Source organism: Phoenix dactylifera, chromosome 7 (assembly GCF_051530095.1).
Source record: "Phoenix dactylifera cultivar Ajwa chromosome 7, Ajwa_hap1_PhDact_Kaust_v1.1, whole genome shotgun sequence".
Taxonomy (NCBI): Eukaryota; Viridiplantae; Streptophyta; class Magnoliopsida; order Arecales; family Arecaceae; genus Phoenix; species Phoenix dactylifera.
In genome coordinates, this window is record NC_143196.1 from 29,210,419 (window position 1) to 29,236,963 (window position 26,545).

The following is a 26,545-nucleotide window of genomic DNA, read 5'->3' on the forward strand; positions in this document are numbered from 1 at the left end:
ATCGTTGTTGTTCTCATGTTTATTAGCATCATTCATATAAGAGGTGATTTGTGACATAAAATTGAATTAATTATCCCGAACATTCTCACAAAGTTGCTTTGGGCCCCCAGAATGACTTTTAATTTAATATTGATGTTATCTTCATCAACATTTTGAGACCCAAAAATACCTAAATTGTTTCCATTAGCCCTACTATTAATGAGAAGCCCAAGAGAGCAAAATCCTTGGCCCCCAAAGAGTCGAAACATGTTTAAAGAAATATGAGTCTATTGCAGATTGCTTTCTGAGGAAGGTTGTCACATGGGTTATTAGGAGAAATAAGCCTCATTAATTCATTTTCGTTTTCAAAGGTTCACTACCTATCTCTCTCTTTCCATATCGTTTATGTTCATTGATAATTTGGTATGATGACGGATGATGGATTCCCCTGAACACAATGAAACAGCCATGGTTTGTATCTATGGAAGACATTTCTGTAAATTGTAACTGATAAAGGATGCACCACCACTTGTAATTGTTCTTCTATCCCCAACAAAATCTCATAAAAACAAACAAAAAATGAAACATTTTCCAATCAATTTGATTTTTTTGGTAGCTAATGCCAGATTCAGAAGCAAAGCAAGGCGTCCAAGCACCTAATTCGATCATGTCACATACATGCAACTTACATATATAGAATAAGAACATCATAAACCTTGAAGGCATGGTCTCAGATCCTGGTGGGATGTCCCACAAGACACCGGGATGGGGTACCATCCTAAGTATTGGGATAAGATTGTCCCACCACTGTTCCATCATCCCGATCGGTACATCTTGGGACATTTCCTGTCTCGAGTGTCAGGATGGGGCGAGATGGCGGAGTGTCTTGTTACATGGGAAAATCAGGACAGTCCCATTGCACGGGATATAAAACTTAGCTTGGAGGAAAGTCAAGTTCAAAAGTTTCCTCCTTTAAATGTAACCTCAACACTTCAACTGGTCAATATCTCCACAAAGGACCATATCAACTCACAGCATACCAATCATTTGCCTGCACTTCCACTACTTCAAAATAGAGGCAGCAGGAAGAAGGAAAGGCAGGAGTAGCTATTGTTATTTATGAAACATGAAGTCTTAAGGATAATATGGTTCACAAGCCAAAGCTAATAACATGCAAGTAAGCCAACACACCTATCGGAAATTGCTGAAAAACAGCGAAAATAACTGCACACCTCAGTGTATAAGAGCATTTTCCTTATCCTCTTTTTTTGTAAAAAAAAAAAGTTAGTTATTTCTCTTTTATTTTTAAGTCAAAATCTACAGTCCTAGTCATTCAACTAATGCACCAAATTTCTATGCAAAATGTGGCTTGAAAATTGAGCTCTTTATCTCCTTTCATTATAAAGGAAAATAAAAATCTTCCTAATAAGTTCCATGCACAAGCTCAAATGCCAAAAGCTTCCTTAAACCCCAACTGAGCTCATCCAAGATTTAGACAGCTAGGTAATGCATTTTCTTGAGCATTATCATCACGTAAGTAGAATCACTTTAGTGGTTTAGTTTCATAAGCGATCATCTCAGTCAAAAAGAATAATCAAGGACATGGTTAACATGATGAACAAGAAAGAAATCAATACATTGTCCTAAAGCAAATACAAAATTGAAGAGTGCTAAATACGTGCATCTCATTATTTTTTTTATTAAAGAACCAGCAATTTTTTGGCCTAAATGTGCATCAAGATTGTGGCTACAATTTGAGGACCTGCTGCCTTGTACAAGATTACCACACTTCTAAACCAATCTTGATCCACATGTACTCCCAGAAAATGATGTGTTGCTTCTTGTGCAGTAAGATTACTAAGACAGTTTCAAATGAGATAAACTGGTACCCAAACACTAGTGTTGCATGCAACTGCACAAGCTTCAAATGAGATATACTTGTTTTAACAATAAACATGACTAAAGACTAGTATGGTGTGCAACAAGTTTGTATGTGTTAACTATGTGAGTACCTGGGCCCAAGTTAAGTGCAGATGTAAGGCAAGGCCAAGAACTTAGTTAATACTAAACATAGAATAGAAGATTATAAATTTAAGGCTTGCCTGAATAATTGCCAGTGCAATTCTGTATAGCATGAGATCTGTGCTATTTTCCCTCACAATCTGCACTTGTTCCCCCAAAATTCTGAATAAATCCACAGCTGCTGGTGTATACAGTTTGCCATCTTCTGTTTTCTTTGGTGGTTGTACCTTATCAGCCTCCAGGATGTTTGTGTACCATTTCTATGGAGGAGAAAAAATAAAAAGAAATTTCTACATGTACACATTTTTTCAAAACTCAATTTTAACGAGTCCCAGGCAGATGGTGGAAAAGCTACCTTTGTTGTTGCTTGCATTCGCTCAACATATGCATTCATAAGCGGATCCATTGCACCACTTTCAGAACAAACTTGAGCTAATGACTCATCAACACCAAGACCAATCAGATTATCTTGATATTCAACAACCCAACCGGTTACCTGCAAAAAGCAACAACTTAGATACATTAAAAAGATCACAAAGTCTGTACAAAGTATAAACCAAAAGGAACCATATTGCACTGCTTTACAGGTCATGTCACTACTGCAACATATTAAGAAGAAATAATATTAGATGGGCAAGATTCTCGCACAAGTCAAGCCTCATTACCTTTAAGATTTCTATATTTGTCAATGTATTTGCTCTGTCACTGAGCAGTCTAAGCATTTGAATAAATCTTTCAGTATAGAGATTAACCATGAGCTGGAAAATTTCATATCTGCACGCAAGAAATGAATTATAAGGTTTGTAGAAGATAAAGTGAATCGTCCATGGAGGATCCTTGCAATTTCTTGACAGAGTAAAATAACAAGCCATGTATCCACTCAAAGACAAACAAAAACAACAGCCTCAAGGAAGACAATGAAAAATTCAGTTGAAACTGTCTTAAGTGAGAAAGCATCATATCAATGATTTCTGATCAACATATTCATAGGAGACAGCACATCAAATATTTACAAGGGTTAATGATGCAAAACAGGATGCAACCAGCAGGCACTAAAACCAGCTGGACCATGCCAGGCTTCGCAGGAGCCAGCTGATTCACGGGCAAAGTGTTCTTCAATCCAGTTTGCTTCAATTCAGTTTGCTTCACCAAACGAAGTGTTTTTCAATCTAATTTGCTTCTATTTGAGTGTTAAATATTCGAAGACCAATCTCGTCGATCAAATTGCCCCTTCTTCCTTTCCCACTGCATCAGTTAACATTAAGCAGGACACTAATTGATGTTCAAGTTAAAAAAAGTAATTTATTTTAAGCCATTTAAGTATTCAGATTATCAACCTCAAACTTGTGCTCATACGAAGTCAACTGTGTATGCAGTATGTCTGTCTTGAATCTCTTGATACAAAAGGTTCCATGTCTATATCTGTGTTTAAAGTTTAAATACTATCAAATATTATCTCTCTGTCTCTTCTCACTCTCTCATGCATGCACATGAGCATACACATATAGATACATATATACATATACAAACATGTACCTACATACCTATATAGTGTTTGTTTTTATTATAATGTATATTATAATGTAACATGATATGTGTATGCAATCTTGGTTTTTGCCTTGTGCAGAATAGAAAAAATAATCCATATCCAGGTCTGATTCTTGCATCAGCTCCATGCAACAGTGCTTGGGTCTAAATGCAACTTAATCTCTGAAAATTCTGTTGCAATCATCATTCACAATTGCACCCGACGTTCTTTATCAGAAAAAGTTCACTTCATGGAGTAATGTCCATCATCTTTGTTGTGATCCTCTTCAATATACTCACGATGGACTTCAGATTCTCTAGATATCTTCACCACGAACTTCAACTTCTCTAGATATCCTCAACATCATGGAATGCCGTACCGGCCGGTACGTACCGGTCCGGTCCTAGACCGGTACCGGAACCACAAGAAAACCGGTATCTCCGGTTTTCTTGTACGAACCGGCCGGTACGAAGCCCGTACCGGTCGGTACCGCTTGGTACCGGCCTCGTACCGGTGCGAACCGTTTTATGAACCACAGCGCGAGGCGCTGTGGTTTTTGGCTCGCGGTACCAGCCGGTACTATACCGATACCGGCCGGTACCGTACCGGTCCGGCCCGCCACCGGTACGCCGACCGGTACCGGTACGGCGGACCTTGCTCAACATGAACTTCAACCTCTCTAATATATAGAACATTTTATTTCAGGATGTGAAGAAGGAAAGAACAAAAAGCTTACTGAAACAGGTAGGAGGTCCTTAAGTGTCTAGAAGAGTTTATAATGATTAAGAGAACCTCTATGGAAACTGACATCGAAAGATGTTTATAATGATTAAGGGTGTAAACAGGTTAGGTCAAGCTGGGATGGGTTCAGACCCAAATTCCGCCCAAGGTTAAAAGCTAAGGCTTGACAGCTCAGCTTGAAGCCCAAGCATACAAAGCCTAATGCCCATCAAAGTCCAAGTATCAGCTCAAATTTGGCCAGAATCCATTTTCTTCACCAGAAATTTAAGCCTAGGCCCAGGCCCAGAAGCAATTGGACTTTATGTTGGAAAACATGGCCTGCTCTAGCAACCCTGGCTGATTGACAGACCTGGAAATCAGCATTGTCAAAACCAGATTGAGTCATAAATCATAGAGGGGGTTAGATTGGGTCATGCAGACAATTCTTTAAAAGAAAATCTTGAAAATATAAAAAATGAAACTATAAAAATAGAGACAATTGTAAAACAGATGAATGGGAAAAAACACATGCATGTAAGAAGTCTAGCTTCCATCATCACGATCCTACAAATAGCATATCCAATAAAGCAAATGTCATATCTAGAAATTAGAGAGATTCAAATACAACCACTCCACATGTATAAATTCAATGTTCTTTGACTAGAATGATTTACGGGGAAAAAGAATCAGATTCTGACAAATAATTGCAAGAATGTGAAGATTTCCCTCTTCCTTTGGCACCTTGAACTCCAAGATTTATTCTTTTTCAATATTTAGAGGTAAAAAATCTGGAAAAAAAATCAATTTCAAGTGTTCAAGGCTAATAAATAACAAATAAAAAAATTTAAAACCAACAAGTTTTAAAAAATGATAGAATTTATAACTTACATCTTGTTTAATATGAGAAAAAAGATTAACTTGGATGTCATGATCCAAGTGATCATATGATTCATGATATAGATCTGGATCTTATGATCGATCCTCTTTGATCTAGATCCCATAATGAGAACCAAATTGTTCAGGGTCACTTTGATTAGATCTGTGATCAATATCATAGATCCTAAGATTCTAACAGCAATGCTTAGGTCAGATCAACAAATGCTCATACATAAACCTAGTTTTGACTGGGTCAAGAAAATGCAAACCTCTAATCAATACACTCTAGTTCAGAACAATCTAGCTAAAATTTAATGAATTAAAATAATTTATACTTAACATAAGAAAATGCAAGCACCTGCACGTGCACATACAGACACATACACACAGAGAGAGGAGGGGGGAGAGGGAGGGGTGTCAAAAAGGAGGCTCGCGCAGGTGGCTATTGTTGTGGCTAGTTTGTGTGCTCCTAAAAAGTGGAAAGCCAACGGGTCATGGAACCTAAGTTCTAACCTCTTCTTGGTTTCCCTGACCCCTTTCTCCATTTCTTTTGTTTAAATGTGTGCGATTTGGAACCATAGATTGGAGATTATGTGAAAATGGTGTTTCAAGGGATGGGATGGCATTGTTGTGATTCCACAACCAGATTTCCTTTTGTTTTGCTCTTCTAAGTGGTACTTTCTTTGATGAGTTCCAAATTGGACTTTGCGCATTCAACATTAGGCTTAGGCACGAGTACCTTTTTTCCCTTTTGTTTCTTCCCAGCATGACTGGTTGTTGGTCCATGCGATCGAAAGGCAGAGAGTTCAAATATTCTCAAATCTCTGTATGGCCTGATCCCAGTCCCTTTTATTCTGCATTGGCTGACCCACCCTCTCCACCTGCTGGGCCCAGGTGCTGATCCTGAATCTGACCCATGGCTGGGCTTGGTTTAGGTTGACCCAGATTTTATCAGGTCAGCATCAGACAAAACCCAGTTTTCTGTGGGCAGGTCACTGAGTTATGAGTTCACATATTTGCCAGTTCTAAAATAGCCCTAAATGTTAGTATAACATGTTGTATGTATACAGGAAATAATTTTATGAACCAATTACCTCAAACATTTTACAATTGATTAGCTTTTTTACTCTACTAGTTATAATGCACAGGCAGATGCATATGACTGCTAAAGATTTTAGATTTGAGATCATTTAACTAAAATTTAAATTTTTAAAATACCTGAAAACGGGAAACTCACCCAGCAGTATAATTACCCAAGGTCGGATATTTTGTAGATGCACCACCTAAGAATTGAACCTAGAACCTCTATTTGCATGGCAGACAGGTGCGACCACTAGGGCAACCCCTGGCTCACAAAATCTAATGCGTACTATCTTACTTTTATCTTTTGGGTCAGAAGTATCTCTCTTCTTCCTCCCTTGAGAGTTACTAGAGTCCAAATATACTAAGAAATCTTGTTTAGAAGTGTCTAGAGCCCTTTCTTAAAAGTCTAGCATCCTTTCTAAGAAGTCTAGCATGTTTTAAGATTTGTAATATAGAAATCTAAAAAGGGTTGTCCTTAGATTTGAAATTTGCAGAATTAAGCCATTTTTATATAGTTTAAGGATAAGGATTTAAGGATTAAATGTTAAACCTGATGACTAACTTTGTTTTCTAGTAAGTGCTCAACAGCAATAGGAAATCATGTTATCATATTTTAAGGAGTTCCATGAATTGTAAGTATCAGGCATATTAGGAGAAAAAAAACTAATATTTACATGTCCTGGTAACATTGTTCAAAGTTCAAACTCATTGAACTAGCAGCTAAGAGAGCTAACTTTTACACATCTAAAAGGATGTTATCACTTGGTCATTACTCCTTAGAAGTCTCCATTTGTTTGCTCATTGAAACATCTGGAATCCTTTAAATGATGAATCTTCTACTATCATTTCTAAAGGAATTTTTCTTTTTGGCATGTTGCAAAGGATTTTCCTGTTAATGCCATGTGATACAATGAAGATAAAAATAACTACTTTTTAATATCTTCCAGCATCTTTCACCAGTCTATCTAAATTCCACTAATTTACAGCTGCATCAAACTAGATGCATTACAGAATTGATGTCAGAACTCACAGCTCAGTCCATGCTTCCACCTTCCAAACTTATTTGAGACCAAGGCTATCACTCTCAGCACATTCTTTCCCAAAGCGTGTTCAAAATCCAAACAAACAGAAGAATCTATTTGACAAAAAGAAACAATTCAGGTACCAATAAAATCCGACAACTTTCTCCTCAAGTTCACTACTTGCAGCAGGAAGTGAAGACGAGTTAAGATGAAAACTAGTGGTAATAAGTCAGGTTAGGCTTCCACTATATATGTGAACAGCCATGCAAGAATGCTGCAGAATAACAAATTCCACTGATTTTTGTTTGCAACATATGTGAAGTCACAGAATAACAAGAGTAGTTGATAAAACAGGAAGAACTGTTGAGGTGCAACAAAAATTATCTTTAACTCAGAGAAGAGTGAGAAGAAAATGATAGCATCAAAAATCTACAAACCTTGGGGGGAAACAAGGAGCCACATAGTCATAAATATGCCCGAGCTCCTCACCAATCTGGAATACAAAAACCAACAATGGCATCGTGAACAAATGGGCAGGACATATTTATCATGATCATAAAGAAAAATTCTTTATAATGGATACATGTATAAGAATCAAATTACCAACTTCAATGAGCATAACTAAAAATGGAGTCATTTAACTTGATGAGTATACAAGTAATAGAATCATTAACATCATTTTCCTTATTTTCTTGTTCTTGAATTTTTTTAACATTAATGTTGGGAAAAAAATCCTCTTAAAGGGACTCAGCCATGGTTATTTCATTGGACCAATAAAAAGTCTGGTAGTCCCCTTCCCTATTTTCAGGATATATGGGACGTTACGAACACTCTGGAGACTTCTAAAGCCAACCACATCCTGCTGAAGGAAATCAACTGAGGACTGCCTTGTGAGCATAGCGACTACTACATCACAACCAAAGAGTTCAGGTTAACAATTTTTCAGTTGAATTGATAGTATTTTGCGAATGCAAGCAGTTTAAAGGTGTCTTTTGAGAGTTTGTAATTTACGGGGGAACTTACTGCTCCTTTTGCTTAAGGAGCAAAAAAGGGGTGGTGGTGGTGAACAAGTGAAGGAAAAGAACATGCTCTCTCACTATTTTGTTTCACTTTACCAGCAACCAACCAAAGCCTTGGAGCAATTCCTACCAAAATTCCACTCTTATTAGTTCATGCAATATCTACACATAATCCAAGATTATGAAATTGGAAAACTATGGACCCATATCACTCCTCAAAACTTTAATAGGATCTGTCATTCTCTTCTGATTTACATTAAGAACTCTTGATGAGGATTTCATCTAAACAAGTGAATCTACAAGACAGACAACAGATCTTGAGCAGAAATGATACAACTATGAGCTAGTGAAGGGTCGAAGATTAAATTAGTTGCAGCGAGGTTCGCAATCTCAATATTGGATCCTGTATCAGTACCATCCTGATACAACGTCGATGCGCCCAGTATGGGGGTCAGTTTCGCATACGGAGACTTGGTAAGCCCTCTATACCGAATCTCGGTCCGGTACCGGCACAGTACAGGGTGGAACACACCCATATGGCGAACCTTTATATGCTATTGAGTTGTTTGAATAAAAGCAGAATGTTTCATTTTTGTTGATCACTGTTTTGAATTTGAGGGGTGGGGGGGGCTTACTTTTAAGTATTAGGCGCCTTCTGGAACAAAGGTTGAAATTAGATATCGTCCATGGTCCTATCTAATAGAGATCATCCAGGTTTTGAAGTTGTAAGGGCTATAATTAATTCAATTTGGCACATACAGGCAGCTGTTCTTGTTAGGACAGGCCCCTATTTTTTGGCAGCGAGAAGAAGCACACCACATCATCTATAGCACATAGGCTGTGGTTTCTTTCTGGCACGAAGAAAATAGGGGGCAAGGATACAAGGAGAAAAGTCAGGAAAAGATAGGAAAGGAATATGGAAAACAGGGGGCGCAAAAAAAAACAAAGAGGATAAGGAAAGAAGAAAAAAATAAAGAGAAGAAAAAGAAATAGCAGGGCTAGTTGTGGTTTCTAGCTTTGCTTCCTCTCTCCTCCTTTCATTCTCTTTTCAGCCTGTCTGATTGTCAAACTACAGCCTTCCAAGTTCCAACCATGTTTGCTCCTATGCTCCGCAGACTTATTCTCAGCCATGTCTTTGTAATAAAATGAAGGAGCAACATGGTGTAACAGGGAAAAAAATTTTGCGTATGATAATATTTTGGGTTTTTTGCATGAATACCCTCCTAAATATCGGATTTTGCATGAATACCCTTCCAAAATTGATATTTGCATGTATATCCTCGTAAAACACTTGTTTTGCTATTCTACCCTATTTTTATTTTTGTTTTTGCATATGTACCCATGCTATCTAACGATGCTAAAAAATTAATGGTTTTAAATTAAAATGACTAAAATACCCTTAATGGGTAGACATGCAAATAAATCGCGATCCCGATAGTAGGAGAAAAAGACAGAAACAATAGCATAATTTTAAAATTTTATTTTATTTTTAATTAATATAAATATATTTTTTTAATATCGTTAGAACAACCATTATATTAGGGGCATTTGTATAATAACAAAGTTTTACGAGGGTATACATGTAAATATTAATTTTGAAAAGGTATTCATGCAAAATCCGATATTTAGAAGGGTATCCATACAAAAATCCTAATATTTTTTGTGCTGATTTCTTTTTCTTTCAGTCTATTTTTCAGTTTCATTGGATTTTTGTTTGTCAAATTCAACCCAGGGCTCGAAGACATGCCTCTAGAATACTAGATCGTCCCTCTGATACAGGATGTCTGCACTTCATCTAAAAAATTCTTACTTCCGTAGTTGAAATTTACACTTGAATCTCAATTCCAAATGTTATAGAGCAGTTTCTGGAGGACTGATCTCCAGCAAGAGAGAGAAATCTGATCAAATTTAGATTGATAGGATTAGAGATAGACAAAAGGTTTGGTTTAGTCGATGATCAACAGCATAACATGGAGTCCACTACATGCATGGAAGAATTATTTTAAAAAAATTAATTCTTCAACTTTCACTAAAAGTTATAACAAAAAATAGCAGGAATTTTATTTTAAAGCTTCACAGACAGCAAAATACAATGCCTATTCTATCCTATTATGGATAGGAAACCAATTATATCCAAGCATCCCGATAAAATATAAATTTGGTTACAATCATAGTGATGTGGGAGCCATCACATGAAAGAAATATAACACAAAAAAGAATGAAAACAAGCTAAAGAGATTTCCCAGATAAACTCATCAATAAACAAATGAAAGAATGTCAAAGGCTTTAGCAGTTTCACGAAGTAAATAATACTAATTTTGCCATGCATGAAGCAGATGCAACAAAATCCTGGCTTCAAAACTTCGTGGCCAGGAAAATAATATGAAATACATTAGAATACACAGACACATAACCACCAAATCATATATTCGAAGCAATGAGCTTCCAGATAGAAAGTAAAATGGTTAGAAAGATTATATACCACTTTAGCTTCCTCTAAAGCAGCCTTTAAATCCTCAAATACAAGCTGCATCACCAGAACTATTGTCAGAAAATTATGCAGTAAAAGGAACATGCACTACACGTAACAATAGCTTTTTATCCTTACTGAGAAAACATTTCAGGATTCCATAGTAGACATGTGAATTCCTACCTCCGTCAGCAGTGTGTTAAACCGTCCCTCAACAGCTTTCCTGATATGCTCATAGCACTTATCCTTATAACATTTTCCTTGACCCTTCAGCTTTTCTTGAGTTAAATTTCTGGGGGAAGCTGTTGTGCCAGTACCTTTTCTGCTAAATATGTATCATTCAATGATAATATGATGTAAGAATAAGAATTCTTCTCTGAAAAACAAAGTACAAGGAAGCAAAGTACTTTGGGTAAAATACAAAGTGGTACTCAAGGATTGGTCTTGGGTATATATTAGACCAGACAGGTTAAGAGATCTAAATGGCACCCTTACAAATTAAAGCAGCATGGTACAAAAATCAATTTATAAGCTTCAAACATAAAGTAATTGATTGTCACAACAAATGAAAAAAAATCCTAGTGTTCTATTACCACATTACTAAAAGACAAGAGAGAGTTGGGACACTACAGCAAGATATATCCTACTCATCAAGGACATCACGTCTTCTCCTATGACCCAGTGAGACTCAAAAAACCAGGCACCCCAACAAAACCATAGAAACAGGTACTTTTGGAGACACTTTGATGGTAAGTCAAACTGTGGGACATACCAAAATAAGGTGATATATACCATACAATGTACCATCAGTAAATTCAAGCTTCTGTCGAAGCCCACACAAAAAATGGATCTGAATTAACACACTGCTTTGTAGTTTCCTTTGTACCATTTTGTATCTTCTTTACATCCATTCAGATATAGAAACCATAATATACAGCAAGTATATGCAAATACTGCCAGAGGCTGAAAACTTGTAACAGTAAGATTGAAGCTATTGAATGTCTACACAATTTTCCATCTTCATGCCTTCTCGTCTTTCTGTCTAGGATAAGATCTTGGAGCATGGAAAATAATGAATATAAAAATTCTATCATATAAGCAGCATTTAAAATTTTCACTGCAATGAAGTAAATTTAGATACCACTGAGTAGCAGCTCAGCAGACACTGAAAATGCTGTATGTTAGGCACCAGACACAAAGTTTTAAAAAATGAAAGGAAAACAATAACATTACTTGGCAGATCTACGTGGATTGGTAATTGATGCCATCGCACCCCCTCCCTCAGCCTCAGCTGCCTCCTCAGCTAGTTGCTGATCTAGGATTTCTTGCATTTCAATCACCCTGCCATAAGAAAGATTGAACCTTTGTAGAAACACCTACTTGAATGAATTAAATTACACGAAAAAAGGAAACAAGAAAACCTGAATATGCATTTAACATTGAGTACATACTTTTTAACACTTCAAGAGTAATAAATATTATGAGTTAATATTTAAGTCCACAAAAATTTCATCAACAAAAAGGACATATCTTTAGATTGGAGCTAACAGCAAAAAGTTTGTTATGTCCCTTTAAAAATGACATGGCATCCTAGCTGACAAAGCTTCAACAATCTAGGTTTCAGCGTAAATGCATTTTTCAAGGATGCATAGTTGTGAGGTTTTGCAAAAAAAAAAAAAGAAAAAAAAAAAAAGAGGGTTTACCCCGTGTTACGTGGACACTTTCATCCAGCTCCTAGAATTCGGTGTTGGATACATATCCCAATCAGATATGCATTATAAATTTACATATTATCTTTTTTTTTAATTGCAGCCTTGCTCAATCCCCTATAATGATGTTAAAAGTGAGCTTTTTCTAGGTTTTGGTCAACAACATAGGTATTAAAATAACTCTGCAGAATATAATTCTTCTAAAATCTTTAAGCTAATTGAGAAATTTGAATGAGCAACATGCAAATTGGAGACCTTAACAAATAATATATGTTCCTATTTTCTTTTATATAATAGTTAAAATATATGTTAGTTAAAATTATTTCTTCTATGTATCCCCATATCTCCATTTTCCCCTCTTGCCAAGTCAAACAGTTGGACACACCTCCAAATCCAATTCCTTAATGTCTGCATCCCCGCAACATTAGATTATACATAAATAAATGAGAGCAAATTTTACGAAAATATGAGTGGTTGCTTTTCATAAATCCTGCAATGTAAAATCTGTCTGGTCACCAAACCTAAAAAATGAGTTATATAAAAAACACATGCCCCCCTTTTTCATAAAATCTACCTTACAAAAAATCAGGTTTTATGATTATCTGTTTTAAGAAATCTAACAGATAACAACCAGCCCCTTCATGTGCTTAATGCTAGAAGATCCTTTTTTTCTGAAATCACAACAACATAGTATCAACATATCACAACACCAGCTTTTATTGGTCAGAATAGTGGAAGATGGACATAAGAATAAATGAGAGTTAGCATAGATTTGTTTGTTGTGGTAATGCAAGGCCTGGTCCATCTGGACCAACCTGGACTGCTGGCCAACCACCAGACCCACCCCCACCCAAGGCAGACATGTGCTCCGCACATGCTAGGGCCCTATTGAGATTCCTGAAGGGAGTTGGAGAACTCAACAACTCTCGATGGGAATCGGAGTCCCAGGAGAAGCCTGAGGCTAGGAAACCATAGCCTCCGTCTCTATTTAACAATTCACACCCCAACCCTCTTTGATCCCCCACACTGATCACTGCCTCCTCTCTCTTCCTATCATGCATCGTTGTCCTCACTGTGCCGCTCCTGACCTCGCCGAAGATGAGGTCTTAGCAACTCATTCTTCTCTCTCTCCTTCTCTATATATCCCTTTCGAGGACAGTTATCGCTGACTCCATTGAGCAATTGCCTAAATTAACCAAGATCTCTTTTCCCCTATTTCAATGGTTGCGACTCCTCTCCTGCTTTCATGATCAAATCTCACCCACCAATTTTCCAATCGAACACCCCTTGACAACTTGTGGCCACAAGGTAGAGCCTCAGTTACCAGTGAGCGAGTAGAGCCACAATCGACTATCAAACCCTTTCAAACCTTTGTTTTCAGGTCGATCCCTTATTTCTTTTTTTTTCTCCTCATCGGCCATCCACCATCATTGTCGTAATACCGTCGGTCTTCTGGCCGCTGCCTATCACTACCATCACCGGACCACCACCACCTCCCACCTCCTCTTCCTCCTTTTTAAGAGGGATGGGACAACCCCGCTTCTCCTCTCTATTTTCTTCTCTTTCACTCTCTCTTCACTCTCTCTCTCTATCACTTTAATTCTTTCACTTCCTCTTTCTTTCTCTCTACATGTTTCAGGGGACCCAACGAAGGGTCCCATACTCCTCTTTGCAGATCTCTAGTTGACCCTAGTAGAGGATCCTAGACCGAAATTATTGTAGCTACCCTTCGTGTCGGCTTCTAGCTTGACTTTCGTCAAGCATCCCTAAAATCCATCATTGACGACCCCCTGTCCTGCCATCTTTCTCTGATCAAATTCATGCCTCGTGATCCACCAGTTGAGTCACCCAAATCTGACCCACTCAGGCTGCGAACATCATTACCCTAGCAAGTCGTGTCCTTCCTTTCCCCTCTAGTATTTTTCCGTCGACCATAATCACTTTATATTTTTTTAATTATTGGTTTTGACTTTGTAGGGGTGCAATCATTCGAGGAAAAAGATGTTGAGCAAGAGGTTTTACACTCTAGTCTTTAAATCGAGATAAAACCCTAAAGTTTTGTTTATTTTGATTTTTAATTAGGGTAGGATATGGAAATCTACGATTTAGAGTAATTCGGACATTAAAACTCCAAAATTAGAAAATAAGTAAATAATTAATTAATTAATTAATATTAATGGTGGTTGCAAGGACAAGTTGGTTTTTTATATTGATTTTAAAATGTTAGGTGTGGATCCCCATGCATAATCACCTGTATGGAGATATATATGTGTGTATGTGTGTGTTTATTTATGTATTTATGTATCATGTATCGATGATTTTGGTTATGCATGGAATGTGATAATCATTTGTAACCACCTGTATGAATATATATGTTTCTTTATATACATTTGTATCAAATATCGAAGATTTTGGCTCGAATGGAAAATGATACCCAATTTAGTGAATTTTGCAAGGAATATAGTATTAGATTAAATTTTATTTGGCAAGCATAAGATTGAACAACTAGATGGTTGAGTAAGAGGATTTGGACTGGCCATGTTCACATGAATTGCCAATCACAAGCCGAAGCGTGCCACTATAGTTTGCCACTGCATGTCAAAGTATTGTATTATGAATTGCCAGTCACGAGCCGAAGTATAATATTTTGGTTTGCCATTATAGGCCACAACGTGGGATTATGGATTGCCAGTCACAAACCAAAGCGTGACATGTTGGTTTGCCATCATGGGCTAAAGCGTGGTATTATGGATTGTCGGTCACATGCTGAAGAGTGATATTTTGGTTTGCCACCATGGACCGAAGCATCGTATTATGGATTGCCAATCACAGACCGGGGAGTGACCATGGATAGTCCAAAATCGAAAAATAATTGCTATTGGATCCAAATCTTGCTAATCAAAAAATGCCAAGTTGTTATTTTATACATCATCATTGAATAGAACGAATATTTTGATGATATATGCTATATCATTTTTAAGTAAAATGGTTATTTGATGATATATGATGTATACCATCTTGTTTGAGCAGTGTTGGATATTTGCATTTATTTCGATATTGATTATTTCTATTTTCTATCTTTAAATTATTTATATTGGTGTGTGTGGCGAGGTTCTTACTGAGCTATTAGCTCATACCACCCTGTCATTTTTCTTTTCAAAGCAGTAGGATGCTTAGTACTTGACATGGTTTGGGATCACTAGTGCAAGAAGCAATAGTTGGAGAATAATTAATACCAGTCAATTATCTAAAATTTGTAATAGCACAACACTTACTACTTGTTAACAATGAAATTATTTTATCTTTCCTTAAAATGAGGATTACATTGTCAAGTAATGTTGAGGTTGTCTCCAATCTTTAAGTCTTGTATATTCTCTTGGACCTTGGTTGTGTTCAATCTTTAGTCTTGTATATTCTCTTGGGCCTTGCCCTAGGGAACAAGGTCGACAGAACCGGTATGGGGACCCATACCGGTTGCTTGGCAGTATGGTATGATACGGTACCATGCCGTGCCAATTCACGGCCTACCGACAGAGGAGTCGGAGAGGAAAGTAGAGAGGGGAAAGGAAAGAGAGGAAGAGAGAGAGGGAGGGGGAGCAAGGGAGGGAGAGAGAGGGGGGAGAGAGACCGACAGAGGGAGAGGGAGAGGACTTTTGAGGCCCCTCTCCTCCGTCTGTGGTGTAACCAAAGATAGGAAGAGAGAGAGGGAGGGAGGGAGAGGGAGAGGGAGAGGAAGGGAGCGAGAGAGAGGGAAGGGGAGAGGGAGAGGGCTTTCGAGCCCCCTCTCCTCCAGTAACGGTGTAACAAGGGCCCTGATCCTTTTTTATTTTTTTTTTTAAGTGAAGTTGGCAGCAAATCAGGGGCCGGAGCTTCTATTTCGTTTCACGCCGCAGCCGGAAGAGGGGGGGTCGAAAGCCCTCTATCTCGGCCTCTCTCTCTCCCCCTTCCTTTACCTCTCTCTCCCTCCCTCTCCCTCTCCCTCCCTCTCTCTCTTCCTCTCTTTCCTTCTCCCTCTACCCCTCCTTCGCTGGTTTCTCGAACTAAGGGGAAGAACCATGTTGGTCTACCCCTAGTACAGCCTGGTGCGCCCCGAGTCAGACAATTCAGAACAATACCGCCTTCCATGCTAGGGAATGTGCGGCTCTATCACATGCCCTACTCGAGTGGTCGATTTGGAGTGTGATAGGTAGAGTCATAGTTAAAATTAAGAAGGATAGAGTCAAAAAACCATTAGAGGTAAAGGGATGTTATTTCAATGTGGAGAGCGAAGCGAAGATAGTGATGATTAGGCCATTGTCTTCAGGGCTGGCAAAAAGTTAATAAATAAGTACATAAAGAAAATTGAAAACCTGCATGGTAGCATTGATGATAAAATATTTAGAAGCCTGTCCATTTCAGAAGGGCTCTTAGATTTGGACTGAAGAGTCCAAAAGGAGAGAAAGGAATCTTTGGAAAAGTGGCTGAGGGCAAGAAATAAAAATTCGATGACTTGGAAATTGGAATCAAATTAAACAACTAGAGGAAAGAAATGGGGAGACCAAGGAAAATGCATATGGACAAGAAAAAGGCTGTCTCATTGCATGAGACTCCCGCCACTGCAGGATTCGAGGAGTGTCACATATACGCAGCCCTATTCATGAGCGAGAGAAGTTGTTTCCATGTTTCAAACCCGTGATGCCTAGGTCAACCATATTATTGTGCCAAGGCCTGCCATGCAGATGGAAAATACATATGAATTTGTAAAATAAAAATCAAAAACATTGGCTCGCCTGGAGTCGTCTTTATATAGAAACCACTAATGACATAATTTGTAACATCCTGAATTAGGCAGGATAAAAGTAATAAACTTATTCTCCTGTTTCTTCTAGCCAAACTCAAAACACTTTCAATATAGATCAACTGTGTCAAAAGTTTAAAATCAAAAAGTAGATCTGAAAGATATAATGGAACAAGAAACATTCAGCAAGAAGTACACCAATAATAACCAGCAGGAATAAATAAAGGATGAACAAGGAAAGCAGCAGCAGTGTGATTGATGGGTCATACCTTACGGCTCTCACCAATGTCTGTGGGCTACAAAACAGAAAAGAGATGATTAGGAACATGCACATTAAAAGCATTTTATAGAATGCATAAAGCAAAAGAAAATAACAGATTAAGTTCTGTTTCATTCTAAAACTAATCCCATTAGCAAAACTTTAAGTATTGAACATAAACAAGAGCAGATGCACAATTTACCCTTAACTGCATGTATGATTAAAATGTGCTTTTAATAAGAGCTCATTATTAATGCGTCACTTCCTTGAGAATAAACTTCTAAATGAATGCATTTTTAATGGATAAACTGTATTCAAAAGTTTTATCCAACTTCTTTGAAGTCAGCTTTATGAATCGTTCTTTGCCATGCATTGCCATAAACAGATACATACTCCGACCTCTCTCGCTATTTTTACTGTTACATAAAACTGTCAACATATCTACAGATGGATAGACATAACTAACATCAAATGTAATGATGCTCAAATATGTGATTTAAGTATAAGTCCTAAAAGAAAATCACATTTATTTTGAAGAAGTCACATCTTTTTAAGATGAAACAGTTTTATGTTTCACATGACAAGAAAAGTAGGTTACAAGCTACCAAACCACATCAAGATCACTCTTTCTCGTTGCTCTCTTTTTTCTCCTTTTCATTCTCTTGTCATGAGTCTTTTCTTCAAACTTACAAAGATATAAGTCTATAAATAAGTTTCTTTAAGTAGTGCTGTTAATCGGGAAGCTGTTTGCTATTGATCGACATATAATGAATCGAAATATAATGATGCAATAATGGAATGAGGATTTCAGTCGCAGCCCTTCTATAGATTGAATTGAAATAAAAATAAACTTTATTCCGAAATACTATATCCAAAATGCAATCTGATTCCTTAGTCATATATAATATATAGAAAACTCATCTAAGCAAATCATGTTAAACCCTGGGGCTCTAATACAACCCAAATTTAGACTAGAAAGAAGTGGACATCATTATAGCAATTAATAAAAGGGGGATTCATTCCCCATCATGTACTGAATAATAAAAGCCATTAAACTAATGCAGTGACAGTACAACTTCAATCCAAGTTTAGAATATCTGGTGTTTAGGACTTGATATCTACTCTGTTTAGCTCAGAACAGGAGAATCGTTCTCAATTTTAATGTCTGCAAACCTTCATATACACCATCTGTCTAGATATTGTTTGGTGTTCCATAAATAATTTCACAATCCCAAATAAGTTTTGGACCCTAAGATCTAAATATAATGATTAGAGTGTATAATACACTGTGAATAGATTTGCGAGTTTTCAAGTAATCAACCCTTCCACAAAGATATTCTTGAGTGACAGATGAGAAGGATCAATGCAGCATAGAAGGAGACACAAACATTTGTTCATAACTAGTGACCTTAAAATTTTATTTATCCTAACTTTCATTTAGCATCTGGAATTTCAAATAAGATGCTAAATTAACACATCTTTACTAAAGCATCTTTGCAAAGAGAGGGGACAAAAAGTTAGGTAAGCCTGCCCTAATTAAAATATCTGCTGAATACAATAAACGTGTGACCCAAATTCTCATGAAAAAAATCATACCTTTCTTTGGCAAGATTAAAGAAGTTGCAAACATGCCCCCATAATGTTTTCTCAAATGTCTCCCAGGTTCTATCTACATCTTCAAAGTATTGACTGTGAACAACAGAAAGGTTATCAGCAAAAGTTTTCATATATAAGGATTATGCTAAAACATCGTACAAAAAGGAAATAAGCAAAGCTTTTGGGATTTCTATTGAAGAAATAAACTTAAAAGCTAAATACAATGATGACAAAATTATCAGTAAATCCACAGGTTATCTATAACCTCTGAAAATTTTGATTAAGTTAGCCTTTCTATGGTATATTGGCTTGTGCTAGAGGGCATGGATCTAACTGCAGGAAACCACGGAACAGCATGACATGAAATGTACCGTGTCACTGCACCACTGGCATGAAGCATTAGCACACAGCCATCCAGATTTAGTAATTGGCATGCCACCATGCCAGCACAATATGCCAGTGCCAGGTCGGCTCACTACCAGAGCACATTAATTCAATCCTGGGTAGGAAGTATACCACAAGTAGTTGACTTCATTACAATATAGGCCCAGCAATCTTAAAATTACATGTATCAACACAGAATTGTCTACGATGCATTCTGTGACTATATATTTCTACATATTAGCAGAAGAGATAGGAATAAATAAATATATCATGGTTTGCTAAAGGATTCTACTTTTAAATAAAGAAAGCAGATAAAGAAGGAAAAGATTCCCATAGAAAGAATGCCATTTAGTCCAATCCTGTGATATGATGCACACAAGTGAAGGATGCAATCCCATAGCCCATAGGGAAGCATACTATGATTAGGTAATGCATCATAATACTTGTCCGACTGACCCCAAGTAGATTTCATATGGACTATCAGTTACCACTTCTAGTTTTGCACATCCTTGAAGCTCCAAGGCCATGTTACCAAACATGTAGCCATATAAAATCCAACATATGATCTCTAATCCTTCAATCTAATTTTGACAGTGTAGCAATTGATAGAATGAAACTTTCTACATCACTATTCGGGAAGTAGCTGAAGATATTCGAAAACCTGACATAAAAATTTCCTTAAACACATTTGGACACAAGCATCGCTAAGTACAGCAATTTCTATCAATACTGAAAATAATGCTTATAAAAGCTGTAGTGTGACACGATCGGTGTTTAAGAGGAAGTAGAACTATGGAGAATAGTTTGGGGGAAGAGGGTCCTAAGAGCAACAGATCTAAGGACATGAGTTGGAGTAACAATTCAGAAGTGCAAGTGTTCACATCCCAAAACTGACTTCAGCCAGCCCCCACCAATCTTTTTTGGGGAAGTCAAGGCTCGAGCTCGGCAGTTTGGTGCCAATTTCCACCAAACCAAACACATGTAAGTGACAACTTCCTTTGGAAACCCTGTTCCAGCCTACCACTTCGAAGCAAAGATGCCCTAAATTAAAGAATTCAGAATGCATTTTCAGTGCAATAACATGAAAATGAGTCCCCATTCCAAATCAATGGCAAAGGAGATATCCCATTGTGTTCAATTTTGTTGCCTTTAGTATTACAGAATAAGGAGCAAGATAAGCAGATCAAATAGGATTGGAGCGGCATGGGGGTTGTCAGAAGGTGCTTCCTACATTCTTTCTAAATGCAAGTTACAGGCCTTCACAACTTGCAGACATGATTTTAGATGATGTCCACAAGGCCCAAAATATTAGCAACAAAGACAATCAAGTTTTAAGCAGCCTTATAGATATTAAAAAATGAATTTCTAGAACAGCAAGGGTATGCTTAGGTGTAAGTACCTAAGAGAAAGCATACAAGTTGCATCAATTATGGAGAAGAGGTGGCACTTGATTGAGGTTTTCTGAAAATGTGCGAAATTGGAATAGAAATCTCATTTGACAAAAATTTAAGAAAGAGGGGATGAAGCCCAGGTAACATGGATGAAAGTCATAATAAAGGACTCAAAAAAGTGATCAATGAAAGATGATATAGCCCTTGCTAGAAACCAATGGCAAATACCAATTCACAAAGCAAACATCAGAAAGTTGGAGAAATGCTTTTTTATAAATTTTTGAAAATATTAAGTGATATATTATTTTCAAAACTTTTATAAATTGTCAAAAGAGAAGGCAGCCCTTATAGTTCACCATCCTAGCACAAAATATAAAAAGTATAGGGATAACTAATTGTGGATTCCTATTCCTAAAACTTGAGGCCACTCTGTATTTTGAACCAGAAGAACCAGTATAGTTTGCTTCAATCATATCATAGATCCTCTCTCTTTATATACCACCAGGGAGGGAGGTAGAGAGTTGCTACCCAAGCATGTCAGAATTTGTAAATTGTAGAGGATTTTCCTGGATGGCTTGTACCAGTATCCATTTGCAGAAGTTAAAAGCAACAAATGCAAAACTCAAGACCAAACATAAAATAGTTTCCAGGTCCTATAACAAGGACCAAGTTCATCTCCAAAAATATTACAAAAGAAACATGGCGCATAAAAGCAAAATATCTTGACCTTAGCCTGCCAACCTCTTCCTTGTGAGATGCAGCTGCTGCTAGGGCAAAACGCCTTTTACCATCCAGTGCTGTTAACCTCTATCTCCAGCATAACCGGAACAAAGCAACAAATAAACAAAACATGAGCATTATATAAATTGCAATTCAACAAAGTTTGGATCGATCAGATATCTATAATAGGTAAAATGCCAATATCTTCAAGAAAATAAGAATACCTCAAATGTGTGAATCAACTCCTTGTCATCACTTAAAGAATCACGTGCTGCAGCTGCTTCAACAGAGATGGACATCATCCCTCCCACATCCTGTTAGAAGGAAGCAACTACTCAGTAGCTTGGCAAAAGTGCACTTTACAGCTGAAATGCTTGGAACTTGTTTCCAAATAACAAGAAGTCAGTTTTTTTATGGATTAGACTTTTCTTTGATTTGATTTTCTTATTGGTGAGCTTGGAAAAAAAAAATGTATCTTATTGCTTAAATGCTTAGAGCCTCAGACTTGTTTCCAGATAAGCAGAAGTCAGTTTTTTATTTATGGAGTAGATTTTTCTTTGGTTTTCTTTCTTATTGGTTCAACACAGTAGCCAGTGACATTACAACAACAATGAACCAAGAATTATGCGATAGCATGAAGATGGTCAACTATGGGCTAACCTTCAAAGTTGTGTTTAAGTTGTTCCTTGCATTGCTGAGAAGTTTTATTTTGTCATGATTCTCGATCAGTGTTTGGCATTCTTGACACAAGCTGTTACAACATAACGCGAAGATTTAACATGCATGGAGACAATCTTAGACTTAGTTTGGAAAAAGAGATAAAAGAACCAAAACTGAGAACTTGAGACTACACATCAGATATTCTAAAAACAACAAAGAGAAAAATGCGTGATGCATAAGTGCTTACTTTTCAATAAACAAAAAATTGTCATGCAGCTGGTTTATTGTTTTCTGAGATAAAGCCAGTGCCTCTATGCCAGCACGTGCCTGCTCAACCTGTTGAGAAGGTTGAAAAATATGCAGACAACTATGAAAACAATGAAAAGAAAGAACGGCTCAACTATTGTACAAACAAAATTTGTAATTGTCTATATCAGTTGTAAGCTGTGTACTGTCTGCATCAGTAAATGTTTCCCTGCTTCAGAGACTTCCTTTCCCATCCAAGTAAGGAGTCGCAAACAACATTTGAAGACAAAAACTGTAAGCATTTATTGTAGAACAAAGATAATGTTACCTGATCTGCCACCATCGTGCTGAGCTGTGCATCATTTGCCTGGAAGCACAGAACAATAGTGTGATCAGTGCACCTAAGAATACAACTTCTAAGCGAATACACAACATCTTGGTCTCATGAGAACCAGGGTGCACACCCAGAAAATGCACCAAATTTAAAGAAAATTTACAAACTTCATCATGGTTTAAAGCATCGTTACGCCACCAATTTTTATGTCCCTTTTCAAAAATTTATAGAGAAAATAGAACTGTCTATCATGGACATTATTTTATCAGTATAAACTAAACTATTATAATTAGCATTGATCGAGTCAATATTTTAGATACATTCATCATCTTCTTGGTACAAGAACATGCTTGGTTTCATGTTTTTCTTTTAAAAAAGAATCCTCTTGACATGCTATAATTAATACTGATTAAATAGATTTATTAAAAGCGACAAAGTGCTATAAGGCAAAGCATTGAACCTAAGAGGGTGAGCGATATCAAACACAGCTCAATAGCTCTCAAATAATAAAGATCATATGCTTCGGAAAAGAAAAGGAAAGAACAAAAACAAGAAAACAAAAATATCATGTGATTTGGCTCAATCGTATCAAAGAGTCGTTACTTCTGTCGGAATCAAGATATGTCAAAGAAGGAGTCACGAGGGCATCAAACCTCATTGAAACCCTTCCTCCTTCCTCTTCTTATCAAATTCATCACATTTTTCCTCATTTTTCCTCGAATTTCCTCCAATGATATTCAAAATTTCTCAAAATTTGCGATATCTTTCGTCACCTCTTTTTCATAATCGAATTCTTGCAACCATTTCAAGCTTTCAAATCAGAATCCGGTAAAATTTAGAGGAGGAGAAGAATTGGGGAATTCCAGACCTGCTGGCGAGAGAGGTAGTCGGATTTGATAGAGGCGATGGAGGCAAGGTGCTCGGGCAGCGGGAGGAGCTTCGCCACCTCGCGAACGGCAGCATCCTTCGCCTCGATGCCCAGATCCTCCATCACTACACAAGCTCCGGCCGCCGATCTCCGCCGCGGGCGGATCGAGTGATCTCCAGACACGCCTTCAGACGCCGGGGAGGGGGGGGCGCGGGGTGATGGGGGGGGGGGGGGGGGGGGGGGGAGGGCGGGTGATGGGGGGGATGAGAGAGAGAGAGAGAGAGAGAGAGAGAGAGATTATTAGGCGAATTTTTTTCCTTTGATAGGGGGAGCATGGACGTTTGATTTTTTCATGGAAGCCTGCAAGAACTATTTAGCGGTCCGTATACTTGGTTAATTTACTTTTAGGTCCGTAACTGATTTGTATTATCAGACTCATCAATTAGGGACGGGCAAATAAAGATGTATGCGTCTAGGGTTAGGGGATAATTTTTTTTCTCAGATTTTTTTTATAAAAGCTGAACATTATGTATTTATGTGCAGTCTCGGCAAACATGTACTCTACATCTGATAAACAATTACAAATACATCCAGAAACTCATTAATGATCCTTGTTGCGGCATACTTTGTATAGACCCTACAATCTATCTACAATCTGTACATAAAATATATAATTAAGAAATTAAACTTTAAGCTACTTCAAAGGACTCATATTTGCTACTTAAATCCTGTGCTACTAAAGTAAGGGTGTGATTCCCCTTCCATTGGATAGGTTAAGCTCAATTTAGATATATCAATAAAGAGTGATATTAAAGTCGGAGCTGGGTTTTTAGTATATAATTACCTAGCAAGATTTTTATAATAGGGTTAATAAGGTTGACAGTATCTACTAATTGGCTGAATTTACGGTCTATTTAGGAGAAACTATTCCACCTCAAGTACTTAGATCTCCTTCACATGCTACAGATTGAGGCCTCTGCTGTACTCGAGGAGATACTATTCTACCTTTGGAATAGTAGAAATGAAAGAACAAATAGTGGGAAAAAAGAAACAAAGAAAAGAAAAAATTGAGAGAGAATTCGCCCTCTCGTGCAAGTATATTGAAAGGTCATCCTCAAAATCCAATAAACTCCAGCAACATTAAGCCTCTTATTATCATGAGCATGATTGCTCAAGAGGACTTCTTTAGTTGCCCAAGAATGAAAGAAAGGGATAAGTATGAAGAAAGGAAAAATAAAAATTGAGGGAGGAGAAAAAAGTTTTTGGAAAGAAGAATAGTAAATTGACAACATGTGGGTCTTCGCATCACACTTACCATCGTTGAGTTGAGCGAGCACATGTATAGTCAACAGTCCAAAACCCATAAATTCCAACTAGATCTAAAACTTTTGGATTTCAATAAATGCAAGCCTATTTGCATTTAAACATCTGGATTCTTAAATATAATGTTAAACCTTTTAAAAATAAACCAATACATTTTTCTAACACTATAACGGGAGAATAATCCCATCCCTGCATCCCACCCCCCCTACAATTCTCCATTCTAACAGGTAAAAAATTGTAATAAATAATTTTATGTTGTAAAATAAAAGGTAAAGAGATTGGAGACAAGAAAATAAATAAGACACAGAAATTATAGAAAATTAGTTCTTCATGAACTAATAGTATTTTCCATTTCTTTCTAATGCCTTTTTTTCTCTTTTTACTTGTGTACATTTCATCCTCCTCAAGGTACCCTTTTATAGGCCTAGGGTTATAATGAGGAGATATAATAGTCATAATCACAAGACAATTAAAGGACAAGAGAAGGTGAAAAGGTGGATGAATGTAGACATCCCCAAGGGATAAGGGGCACATCTAGGAGTTACAAAAGATGGAAAACCCAAGAGGTGGGGAAACTCAAGAGGTGAAGGTTAAGTGGTCATCCACCCAAATACGGTGGATTCATAACACGCCCCCTTGGATGACCACACACAAAGAATATGCCTCGTTAAAACCTTGCCAAGGAAAAACCCAGTGGGAAAAAAACCAATGGCGAAGGAAAAAGAGTACAGTATTCTTGTGTACCACCAAGTGCTTTAGGATTGCCTCATTAAAACCTTGCAAAGGTAAACCCAGTGGGACAAAACCTTAGCGAAAAAAAAAGAGTATAATCGGCACAAAATCTTCAAGGTCCTTGACTCCCCCTGAAAAATGCATGATCAAAGGTCTTTAAGTTGTCGCATTCCAATGTTATACACAATCTTCTTAAATGTTGCGGTTGGTAATGCCTTGGTGAATAAATCTGCCAGATTTTCACTTGACCGTATCTGTTTGACGTCAATATCACCTTTCTCCTGGAGTTCATGAGTATAAAAGAACTTAGGTGAAATATGCTTCGTTCTGTCACCTTTAATATAGCCTCCTCTAATCTGGATGATGCAAGCAGTATTATCTTCATATAAGATTGTTGGGCTATCATTGATTATGGATAGACCACACCTTTTTCGAATATGGTGAATTAGTGATCTCAACCAAACACATTCCCGACTTGCCTCATGGATAGCAATAATCTCTGAGTGATTCGAAGAAGTAGCAGATAATGTTTGCTTCACAGATTTCCATGATATAGCAGTACCTCCACAAGTAAACAAATATCCTGTTTGAGATCGACCCCTGTGTGGATCAGATAGATAGCCAGCATCTGCATATCCAATCAACTGTGAATTTGATCCATTAGGATAAAACAATCCCATATCAGTTGTTCCACGGAGGTAACGAAGAATATGCTTGACCCCATTCCAATGTCTTCGGGTTGGAGTAGAACTGAATCTTGCTAATAAGTTAACTGCAAAGGCTATATCAGGTCGAGTGCAATTTGCAAGATACATTAGTGCACCAAT

The 26,545-nt window shown here is 37.4% G+C and overlaps 1 protein-coding gene across 1 annotated transcript in view; it reads right to left on the minus strand.

The window, feature by feature from the left end:
• SEC6 overlaps nucleotides 1-24,013 on the minus strand; it is a 36,772-nt gene extending 12,759 nt beyond the window's left edge. The window contains exons 1-15 of the mRNA XM_008786414.6: nucleotides 23,664-24,013; nucleotides 22,790-22,828; nucleotides 22,463-22,551; nucleotides 22,216-22,306; nucleotides 21,780-21,869; nucleotides 21,563-21,642; nucleotides 19,061-19,153; nucleotides 17,475-17,501; nucleotides 11,953-12,060; nucleotides 10,903-11,041; nucleotides 10,732-10,776; nucleotides 7,668-7,723; nucleotides 2,667-2,775; nucleotides 2,357-2,497; nucleotides 2,082-2,261 (exon numbers count right to left, since the gene is read on the minus strand). Coding sequence (XP_008784636.3) covers nucleotides 2,082-2,261; nucleotides 2,357-2,497; nucleotides 2,667-2,775; nucleotides 7,668-7,723; nucleotides 10,732-10,776; nucleotides 10,903-11,041; nucleotides 11,953-12,060; nucleotides 17,475-17,501; nucleotides 19,061-19,153; nucleotides 21,563-21,642; nucleotides 21,780-21,869; nucleotides 22,216-22,306; nucleotides 22,463-22,551; nucleotides 22,790-22,828; nucleotides 23,664-23,786 — 1,410 coding nt within the window. The 5' untranslated portion in view covers nucleotides 23,787-24,013. The remainder of the gene's footprint in view (nucleotides 1-2,081; nucleotides 2,262-2,356; nucleotides 2,498-2,666; nucleotides 2,776-7,667; nucleotides 7,724-10,731; nucleotides 10,777-10,902; nucleotides 11,042-11,952; nucleotides 12,061-17,474; nucleotides 17,502-19,060; nucleotides 19,154-21,562; nucleotides 21,643-21,779; nucleotides 21,870-22,215; nucleotides 22,307-22,462; nucleotides 22,552-22,789; nucleotides 22,829-23,663) is intronic.
• Nucleotides 24,014-26,545: the final 2,532 nt, after the last annotated feature.